Source organism: Akebia trifoliata, chromosome 2, assembly GCF_017979445.1.
Source record: "Akebia trifoliata isolate Shusen 1 chromosome 2, ASM1797944v1, whole genome shotgun sequence".
NCBI classification, from domain to species: Eukaryota; Viridiplantae; Streptophyta; class Magnoliopsida; order Ranunculales; family Lardizabalaceae; genus Akebia; species Akebia trifoliata.
This window is the reverse complement of record NC_141376.1, coordinates 11,369,986-11,381,856: the sequence shown is the minus strand read 5'-3', so window position 1 is coordinate 11,381,856 and position 11,871 is coordinate 11,369,986. Positions and strand designations below refer to the sequence as shown.

Sequence of the window (11,871 nt, the reverse complement as noted above, 5' to 3'; positions counted from 1 at the left end):
GAAAATGAGGGTAATGGGGTCATTTTTCATTAAGACTGAGGTCAAGGGACATATCTAAGTTGTTAAATCAAATGACGCTGCCTCCTTGATTTTGGTCTTCTCCTGTAGATTATGAATAAAATTACCTAAATGTCATTTTCTTCAATATCTAAAAAGGAACCCTTGAATTGTCTCCCCCACAAATAAATCCTAGTTGTCAGCATCACCAATGCCTTATCCTAAAAACTTGGGGTCAGTTGAACAAATCTTGCTTTTCAATTTCATTCTATCTGAAGTAGTGTGTCATGTCCTCTGTTAACTAAAGTGATTTTATATCTGTTATAGTACTTCAATCCATAACCTATTAGTGATTCTAAAACATTTCTACAAAAAAAAGTTCCTCTCTTAACTTGGGATCCTCATTTATCCATATAACAATAATGTTCAGTGTTGAAGATAAGGGCATTTAAGTCTTTTCCCCTTAATCTATTTAGAAGACTAAGGTCAAAGCATGCATGTCATCAATTTCAAAACATAGGGGGTATCTCTAATATTCAGAAATGTAGGGGGCACATGTCTAAATCACCCAAATTTATGGGCCAGGCCCAAAAATGTATGACAGATTTATGTGAAGAATCCTAGAACTAATCGTTAGTACAGTGCACAACTTCTGTGGGGTTAATCTTTTGGTGGGGTAGCATAAACGTTGTTACCAAACAAACTTCCTCAGCTAAATTTATAACCGTTAGTAGCCGTTAAGAAATCAAACTTCCATGTTTATTCTAAAACCCAACAACAGCCTCTACAAGCGTATTTCCTTCTCTAAACCACTCTGTTTCCTTTCATCATCAACATCTGATCATCAAAATAACTACCTTAACTGTCTCCTCCATCATTTCCTCTCAAACCCAATCTCAGACATCAAATCTCTCCTACAATCTCACTCTTTCATCATCACAACTGGTCATTCCAACAACATCTTCATAGCATCAAAGCTCATCTCCCTCTACTCCTCCTTAAACAAACCCAATTTATCCACCCAAGTATTTGATGCAATTAATCCCAAAGACACCTTTCTTTGGAACTCTATCATCAAATCTTACTTCTCTACTGGAGAGTACCTACAAGCCTTGGAAATTTATCTCCAAATGCGCGTCTCGGATACTCTTCCGAACCCTTTTACCGTCCCCATGGTTGTCGCCACCTTCGCCGAACTTTCCTCTCTTAAAAATGGCCAAAATATCCATGCCGTTGCTTTAAAACTCGGTCTCTTGGCGGGTAATTCTGCAGTTGGGTCTTCTTTTGTTTACATGTACTCGAAATGTGGTCAAATGAAAGATGCCCATAGAATGTTTGATGAAATGACAGTTCAAGATGTGATTGCTTGGACCTCTCTTGTAATTGGGTATGTGCAAAATGATGAAAGTGAGAAGGGTTTGGATTGTTTTTGCAAGATGCACAAAAGTGGTGAAAATGGAGTAAAACCCAATTTTAGAACGATCGAAGGTGGGTTGCAAGCTTGTGGAAATTTAGGGGCTTTGTTTGAAGGTCGATGTTTACATGGTTATGCAATGAAAACAGGAAACGGGTTTTCCCGGTTTCTTATGTCGACGCTGTTGTCGATGTATTCCAAGTGTGGGACCACCGAAGAAGTTCGTCTCGCTTTTCGTGAATTGCCCGATAAAGATCTAATTTCGTACACATCGGTCATTGGTGTTTATGCGAGAAGTGGATGCATTGCCGAATGCTTATTAATTTTCTGGGAAATGCAGGAGGTTTCAGAAGTTGATCCTGATGGAATTGTTATCGGTTGCATGCTTTCAGGTTTTGGGAATGCTGGTAGGGTCTTTGAGGGTAAGGCCTTTCATGGGTTGATCATTAGGAGAAATTTTGAATTTGATCATATTGTCAATGTTTCTTTGTTATCAATGTATTGCAAGTTTGGGCATTTGGATCTCGCCGAGAAGCTCTTTTACAAACCGTGCAAATGGGACAGAGAGTCTTGGAATTGTATGATTTCGGGTTATGGTAAGATAGGGATGGAAGCTAAGTGTATAGAATTGTTCAGAGAAATGCAACATATAGGTGTGGAATCTGATTCAAACACTATAGTTTTGATAATTTCTTCATGTTCTCAATTGAAAGCACTGCATTTAGGCAGGTCTGTCCATTGTTACGTGATTAAAGTAGGGTTCGATGAGAATATTTCGATTACAAATTCGCTATTGAACATGTATGGCAGATGCAAAAAACTAACTGTTGCACGGAGAATATTTTTCAAGTCTCATAGAGACATTGTCACATGGAACACATTAATCTCTGCTTACACTCATAGTGGGCATTCTAACGAGGCTTTATCTCTTTTCGATCGGATGATTTTTGCTGACGTGAAACCCAATTCAGTGACATTGATAACTGTTCTTTCGGCTTGTTCTCACTTATCAGTGCTAAAACATGGAAAAAGAGTGCACACCTACATTAATGAAATGGGTTTAGGGTATGATCTATCACTTGTAACCGCTCTAGTGGATATGTATGTGAAATGCGGCCAACTTAAGATTTCACAAGAAATTTTTGATTCGGTAACCGAGAGAGATGTTATTTTGTGGAATGTGATGATCTCTGGATATGGAATTCATGGAGATGCCAAATCTGCATTGGAGATATTCCAACAAATGGAAGAATCGGGCGTAGAACCAAATGAACTGAGCTTCCTTGCTGTTCTATCAGCATGTACTCATGCGGGCCTTGTTGAAGAAGGAAAGCATATTTTTAGTAGGATGAAAGAATATTCCGTGGTGCCAAATTTGAAGCATTATGCTTGTATAGTGGATCTTCTTGGTCGTTCAGGGAATCTATTGGAAGCTGAAGCTATGGTTGTGTCGATGCCCATAGCTCCTGATGGGGGTGTGTGGGGAGCTTTACTTGGTGCTTGTAAACTTCACAATGATATTGATATGGGAGAACGTGTAGCAAAGCAAGCTATTGAATCTGACCCTGAAAACGATGGGTATTATATTATTTTATCTAATATGTATAGTTCAGTAGGGATGTGGGAGGAGGCAGAGAGGGTGAGAGGTATGATGAAGAAGAGGGGAGTGAGGAAGAGAGCCGGTTGGAGTGTAATATAACTCAATGCAGAAGTTTCATCTATCATTGATCGGGAATAAATCTCACTCACATCTCAAGAAATTTATAGATTTTCGAAAATTACATTCCAATTCCTTCACGATACCTCCCAAGAAAAAGAAAAATCTCGAATTGATACACAAAAGTTGACTGGTTAGCGTGAGCAGGAATCCATTTTTTGAAAGATCCCAACTTTCACGCTTTGGTAGTTTGTATGAGACCGATCTGAATAAGACCTACAGTAGTAATGGACACCGGGAAAGGTCGAAAATAGTTTCAGAAAACAACGTAATGTGAAGCAAACACAACCTAATTCAAGAAATGGACCGACATTTGCATTAAGTGGTAATAGATTAATTCTGGTTTAGGTGTTTGAGTGTTTTGCAGGTAACCCATTGGTGTACTAAATGAGAAAGATTTGTTCCCGAGGCCAATCGACATGGCATAGATACGAAGATGGAAAAACAATATAAATATCTAGTACCTTTCACAAGTGGATCATAGTCGGAGAAATTTTTTATTATGAAGCTCACCTGATGAAGTAATCTTGACCATACATCTTATTCATTTTTTCTTAACAAGTGGTTTAGTGGTTAGTAATTAGTTGGTGAAGGTGGATTTTAAATTTAGGTCATGATATCAACATTCATTTTTAACAAACTTAGTAAGTTTGCATCTTCTAGCTTATTTGAATTGGAACTTGTATACCTTGTGATCCATGTCATGAGACTAATATCCTGATTTTTTCACCTTTGCCATGTGGAGCCTGTTAGTGAGTTACCCCCAAAAGACAGCTAAAAATAGACAATAATTTAATGAAATTTATATAGTAAGAAGTCTCTACTCCACTACATTTATTCTATTATTATTTATATAAAAAATTATCTTTATTTTTTTTAGAATTTTATTAGGATTTTCATTAATGGGCTGGGCTATTTATACCCACCAATTTCATTTTAAGGGTCATTATAAAAATTTTGGTTTAGACCCATAGATCAGTTGCTTTGACTTATTGCAAAATAACTTTGAGGTCGTGGGTTCAAGTCCAGCTTACCCATATAAAAAAAAATACCCTTAGAATTTGCACAGTAGGCTAGAAATTACCATGAAAACCTCAACTCCTAGTCTAGGAGTTATTAGAAAATCCGAGAAAAAAATCAAATGAACCTTCATTTAGTAGGTTAGTATTGAATTCTCCAATAGAGATTCGATAGGATTTTACCTAAAAGGATTTGATAGGTTCCTTCTGTGTCCCAATCGATAGGTTCCCACCGAGTCCTTTCTACTAGATTAAGTAGGATCCTATCAATTCACAATAAAAATTTTGGTAGTTTCCTACCGAACAAAAAAAAGTCTGCTTTTTTCAGTATGAGTAGCTCTTTTTTTTCATCCAAGGTTCAATCTAAAATTTTCACCCTTTTTTTAAAGGTTCACTCTATTTGCACACTCCTAAAATGCTCACTGTACCCACTTACTCTTTTGACCCTACCTAAAAATGGATTTTCTCTTTGCATACAATCTAATATTTTTTATTGTATTCTCTATGCACCCACCCGTACCAAGCAAAAAACTTCTCTCTCAAACCCACAATCTTTTCCACCATCCACATCTTGCTCTCTCTCATTCTTCTTCTTCTAGAAAGATTTCAAAGAGGATTCTAAGAATTCATCCACTTTTTTATCCTAAAACCTCAAAATTCAATCAACTCGAAGTCGTTCATATGAGAAAGTTTGTGTGTGAATTTTTTTGTTCAATATGTTAGTACCAAGTCATTTTTGCAAGGTTCGGTGGGTACCTACTGATCCTATACAAAGAGATTTAGTGTGGGCGTGCTGAAAACAAAATTTTACTTGAGAATTATTTTTGGTAGTTATGTACTATGGATGCAAAATTTCACTCCACCATAAGGTTCCATAGCTTTATTAGAACACCTTAGCTCGCACTCCTCAAGATTTCATAGAAATTCATAAAAATAAAAGAAAAAGGGGGAGAAGAAGAAAAAAGTCGAGATTTTACATGATTCATAAAAGATACCTACATCCATGGGAACCATTACACTATATTCCATATCCCTATTACGTAAGCATCCTTTTAACATATAACCCTCTCCCCTTTAAATAGATTTAAGAAAAAAGAAGCATAACCCTTTTATGTATCGTCATTCATGAGTTTCAATTGCGCCAACAGTGTGGTCAGACGTTGCAGCAGTCCATGTCCACCACATCTCAGCCACCGTCTCTACAGCGGCACACGTCCTCCACGTCTCAGCAGCAGCAGCCTGGAGTGACGTTACAGCAGCATTCATCTTCGGATTTTCAGCAGCCCATGCTCAGGCATGACCAGTCCACGTCACAGCCCATTCAGACTGACAGACGGAGAATGCTGGTAGCCAATCAATTGTCTGAAGCTCCTGAGTCTATCCACATTGGAGGGGCGGCTTAGCAGCGGCAATACTAAGCACTCGTCCCCCTCCGCCCTTTACATAGATTAAAAAAAACATCATAATAAATTGAACCATTTAACTTAACGGAATCTCCAAACTTGATTGAGTGCCTAAGCCATGCATTGAAGTCCTTGAATAGGTCAAGTTGGGCATGGAATTAGCCCCAATCCTGACCTTTTGTACGGTCGACTTAACTAACAAATTGGATCAAATGGGATCCCTATTATGATCATGAATAAAGTCCCCAAGCAATTAATTATCTCGACACGGTTTATTTGCTGACTCGATTAAGTTGACAATTAAGAAACTCGGCTTAATGAGTTGGATTTGGATGGGTCCTTATGCCTATTTTTACTTGATTGACTCAGCTAACAATTTGGGTGGTGAGAAACCCCTGGTTTGCAATAGGGATTAATCCCATGGCATAATTTGGCTTGGCAAGATAAATTATTTGACACAGATAATATGTTTAGGGTATGTGAAAGTGGTGGCTAAGAGGGTACCTTATGTTAAGGTTGCTTATCGTGTAAGCAAGGGATTACCACCATGGTATAGATCGATTTTCTAATCATCAAAACCAGCTTGGGTGCCGAAGCAAGATAACTTCTTGAAGTCGAGAGGTTTGGCATGAAGACTCCGCCAATGTCATCCTGCACCTGATTATCGAACACCTTCATTGTTACACATACCTCATCGTAGCACAACTCTTTTGCTTGTACTTGTGATGATTGTAGCCATTTAATAGTGAGTGATTTTTTGCTCACAATACATTGAGCAAATTTGTTCATAGCCCAACATCGATTTGACATGGTGGAAAAATAAAATTTCCTTATTAGAACACCGTGTGACATTCAAAAACATGATCCAATATCATAGTGTTGTAGAGAACGAATTCCGATGATTTTTTTTAAAGGTATTTTTCATCATTGAATTTTAATTTTAAATTTGAGTACTAGTGGCTCAATAACCATTCATTTAAAACATCTTCGGTCAAGTTCGAAGAACTTTGATTTTTTTACCATGAATTTTTTCATGAAATCGAAAAGACTTGTGGCGTTTAGATTTGCCAATATGATAATGAGTGCTGATAATATGACGTAATTTTGACACACCCTGACGTGTTTGCTCACATCCTAACAAACATTTGACATGTAATAGAGAGAATTTTTCTCTTTTGTACGTTGCTCACATATTTAATCTTTTAGATTTCAAATCTTAAAAAAAATCATTGGGCCACATCTTTGTTTTTTAAGATTTGAAATCTTAAATTAGATTTTGTGGACAGAGGATGTGCAGTCAGAAGAGAGAAATTTCTCTTATACAGGCGTTGGGCTGTGAGATAAAAAAAAAAAAATCACTTATTAATAGTTTAAAAACCTGCTGCTGATATTGGATAAGGTCTTACTATGTCAAAATCATCCTTATTCCCTTTTCTATGGCCAAAAGTTCCCTTTACACTAAAACATTCTTTCCTTTCATAGCCCCCAACTTCCAATCCATGGCTGCCAAGTGTCCTCGTACTCACCTACTGACACTACAAGCGTGATCTTGAACGCCATCTTCACGTCTCTTCTTTTCTGTATCTCAAGGAGACAGATCTATGGCTCCTCCGTGTCTATAACATGTCAGTCGAGTATTGACCAAGTGAAGACTTTCTTATTCGTAATCATCATTCTACCCATAAGCTTCTCTTATCGACCACGTCCTCCATATGTGTAGTTGTCAGTGAGTTTTCAATCACCCATCTCCTATCCTATGACGTGGCCTCCTTTTGTTTGTCCAACCTTCTCTTGTTTGGTGACACGTCATTTTCCTAGGTGGCCTCCCATTTTATTTGGGAGTGCGATTTTGTTGACAGCAGCTTCCGTGACCAATTACTATGACCACAAAATACTATTGGAGGATTTTATGCAATTTTACACTTTTCTATATTTTCTACTAGGGAAATGTTCAACACCCTAAGTTTTACCCTACATTTTAATAAACGAGTTTTCAATCACCTATCTCCTATCCTATAACATGGCCCTTTATATTTATTTGCAATTATATCTTAATTTTTTAAATTGATGATTTATCTTTTGACTTTGATTTTATTTTATAAATCAATGAATCAATAAACTCACTGCCCCCATTATCAGAACCATCATTATTACCATCACCACTATATCATCACCTTCACCATGACCATTAACATCACTAATTTCATCATCACCATCACTGTTAACATCACTATCATATTAAGGAATTTTTTATTTTCAAATTTTTTAAATGAGATAGATAATACATGAATGACGCATATTTTCCATTTATAAAAAATTTTACTAAATTTTAGATTGAATTTTTGCAATCCAAAATCGAATAGAACTCAAATTTTACACGAATTGAATTTTTGCCATATTCCGAATTGCTAACAAGGGCATGGACTTGTTCTTTTAGGTCCTCTATCATCGCAATTATAAAAATTGTTTGACCTTCTCTATCCTGCACATTGCCCCACCTTCCCACAAGTTGATCATAATTAAAAGGTTTAGGGACACAGTGGAAAATCTAAGATGTAGTCCTTAGCTCTTCCAAATCATTTGCCTATTCAATAAACTTTCTCATCCTAATACTTAATATAGATAAGTAAAACATAGAGTTGTAATCATAGGCGATCAAGGACCCAATCGATAAATTATGATCTATTCCTTAGCAAGATCAGATTGGAGCCCTCTACCCAATGAAGAGTTATGTTAAGGGAAGCCTTGATTCTTAATTGAGATTCCCAAAATCATTCATCTTTAAGCTCTTCAACTATACCATATAGTTTGCCCCCACTACAAGAAGATCATGGCTTTGCCCCTGTATATACCTGATATATGTAGGGCTAACAATGATTTGATTTTATCTGGTAGTCGATTCGAAAAAATAGGGTTTGGATTGAGATTTTGAATTGATTTGGATGGAAAAATAGAGATCCAATAAATTTTTAAATTGGGCTCTGATCAACCCCAAACCAATCCGATTAAAATTTGATCTGAGCATTTTCTTAGTACAAAACTCCTTCATCTCCTCTTTAATAATAATAATAATAATTGTGGACACGTGATTTTCGTATTTTTGAAACATCCCTCCACTTTGGGGTATTTTGGAGTCGCCACCATTCAAATTGGTAAAAGGGTGTGAATGGTCACCCGATGTCTCATTTTTTGAAAATTATATCATTTTTGATGTGATGACTCTCGTAGGATAATGCACGTGGTCCAACCTTTAATTCAAGGTAAGGGGGTCCATTTATGAAGTAGGGAAGGTGTTAGGCACCCTACTCCATCCACGTAATGTGGTAACCTCGGATTCGATCTTTTGAAATAAAAAAGAAAATGAAAATGAAAAAAAACTTCGATGTGTGCCCTCAAGTGTGAGGGGCTTTCAATATTGGTTCAAATCATTGAGGGCACCCTTATGAAGAAGGGGCCCCTTGGTGATTTAAATCATCGTGGTGTGTACAAATATGTAGAGAAGGGGAGAGTAGGAGAGGGGAGCTGAGGGGGAGAGAAAGGGGAGAGGGAGAGTTTTTCTCCTCTTTTAGTCCATTTCCTACCTTGCTCTTGAGTTGATCTTCAAAGGATGAGTCTTTGTCTTGATCTTGGCTTAGTTGAGAGTGTAGAGATTTTGGTTGAGTTGGAAGTTCTAGAGAATTGAGAGTGAAGGGTTGAGTATGGTAAGGTGAGTTGAGGGTTGAGAGTAGTGAGAAGGGAGTTATCTTTTAGAGAATTTTTTTAATCAAATTTTCATTAGTTGTTGTAAGGGAAGAATGGAGGGGTTTTTATAGAAATTGGGGAGTTATTTTAGGGGTAAAGTTGGGTGAAATGATGAGAAGTGGTAAAATGGTGTGGGGTTTAAGAGAGGGGTATGTGTAAATTAATGGGGTTTGAAGGGTATTTGTGTAAGAAGGTTAAATGGGTGAGTTTTGACCCAAATGGTTTGGATCATACCCAACCCATTTGGGTGGAGTGTTTGGTAAGGGGAGTTTAAGATGGTGGTTGTGATTAAATGGTATTTGGTTTAAGAGAATGGAGGATTTAAGAGGGTGGTTGATGATATTTTGGGAGGGTGAGAGAGATGATGACATATGTCAAAGTGGGTGAAAATGAAGGGTTGAGATGAGTTGATAGGAAAGGATGAGTGTTTGATTTGAGAGGATATGTGTAGGTTTAGGTTGTAGAGATGGGTTTTGTAGGGAATGATAGGGGTAGATTAGGGGGGAGGTGTAGGTTATAAGTGTTTGATTTGAAAGAATGGATAGGATAGGTTAGGGAGAGTGTAGGTTGTAAGTGTGGGTAGATGATATTTAGAGAAAAGTGATGGGATAGTTAAGGTGATGGGAGTTGGTGGTTGGATTAGGGAGGTGAGATGGGGTGATGACATGTGTCATATCTTGATGATTGTGGTGATTGGTTGTGATGTTGGATTGGGTTGAGTTGGGTTTGGGTTGAATGATTTGGGCTTGGGTAGAGTGTTTGGTTGGGCTTAGGTTGTTGGTTGAATAGGAATGGATTTAGGTTGAGTTGAATAGGCTTGGATAATGGGTAGAATAAGAATGGGTTTAGGTTGAATGAGTTGAATTGGATGGGCTTGGGTATTGGGTAGAATAAGAATGGGTTGAGGGATATAAAAAAGTGGGTAAGTTTTTTGCCGTGGGCCACGTAAGGAGCCTTGGGCCATTTATTGAAAAATGAATGACAAAATTCATTGGATTTTTGTAGGTTTGGGCCTCGGAGCCCATTCCAATTTTTACGATTTTCGGGGCATTTTGCGTCGAGAGCCCGATCAAATTTGGGTGTCTACAATAATAATAATAAAATTCTCCAGAACTTTAGTCAAAATCCATCGTTTTTCCCAAAACCCAAAACCTTATCCAGACTCTACTCCAGGTATGTCATCTCTCCCTCCCTCCCTCTTTCTTATTCAGTCTCCCTCTCTTTCATAGTTGTTCCCCTCTCAATCATCTTTCCCCTTTCTTCCTCAGTCTCTCCCTCCCTTTTTTTTTCTCTATCCTTTTGTCTAATAGTACATATATATTGAGGGTCAGTCGTCTCCCCACCTCTCTCTCTCACACTCAATTTCTCTCTAGGAATTAAAGAACTAAGGAGATGAGAAAATGTTGAGGGTCTCTACGAAAAACGATGTTAATGAAGCTCAATCTATCAGAAATCAAACCCTAGATTTCTCCCAAATCTATGGATCATATTAGATTGATTTTGGATTGGATGAAACTTCAATCGGATCGAATTGGATATGGATCATATTATAAAGATTTCAGATCTATGGCAGTTGGATACTGAACTGATCCATTGCCAGTCCTAGTTACATGAGTATCCCTTTTACATATGACCTTCTCCCCTTGAAATAAATAACCTTAAACCTAAAAAGGAATCATAATTTTTATAGATCCATCCTTACCCAAATAATGATAATTATTCATAGGAAAATAATCATTTCTTAATCTTGATAATGCCATATGTTTGTGTCGGGATTCGTGATGATTTGTGCTACGTGAATGATCTAGATTGCAGTGGATTTTATCCCACCACACCTATCGAATATGTTTTGTAATGTTTGGTAGGTACCTTCGATATCATTTGTTTGGTTTAAAACTCTAAACCTACTAAACAAAATCATTAAAAAAATCTTCGAGTTCTTCGATTCAATATTGTCACTTTTGAGATTCCAATATTGATTTTTTCTCTTTGGTGATAATTAAAATGCTAAAAAAAAAAAAAAAAAGATAACTTAAAAAAAAACCCTAAAAAACTAATCTTCATTGATTCACTTTTCACAAAACTCAAAGGGGAGATGAATACGAAGAGAGTGAAGAAAAAGAAGTGGATTTGGTCAATAAGTTGTAAGATTTTTCATATGATGGGTTTAAGGTAAGTATAGGTAAAAATGGAAGCTCTTGTTCAACAGGTCATATAGTAGGTGTGTAGAGTATATTCATAAAGGTAAATAAATATTTTACAAACCTTAAATTGAGAAAGAAATTATGTTGCCACATTAACTTTTGCTAAAAACATCCCAATTCATATGAAATCACCAAAGAATTAATAGACATTTTGGAGTGCTCGTAGGGTATGTTTGATTGCACATGGAAAATAGTGTGGAAAATCAATTTCATGGAAAATGACATTTTTCAAGTGTTTGATTACACATGAAAATGGAAATTCATTTTTCACCTCAATCAAAAAGTCTACAAAACATGGATTTCACTTTCCCACCCATATTTTCCATTTTTAATTTTTTCACATTCATATCTTCTTCTTCCCTACCACTACCATCAT

The 11,871-nt window shown here is 36.9% G+C and overlaps 1 protein-coding gene across 1 annotated transcript; it reads left to right on the top strand.

Moving 5' to 3' along the window:
- The first annotated feature begins 650 nt into the window (after positions 1-650).
- Positions 651-4,016, top strand: LOC147409536 (Pentatricopeptide repeat (PPR) superfamily protein). The gene has a single exon (XM_086430008.1). The coding sequence runs from the start codon at positions 753-755 to the stop codon at positions 3,108-3,110; it is 2,358 nt and encodes a 785-aa protein (XP_086286134.1). The 5' UTR covers positions 651-752; the 3' UTR covers positions 3,111-4,016.
- The last annotated feature ends 7,855 nt before the right edge of the window (positions 4,017-11,871 follow it).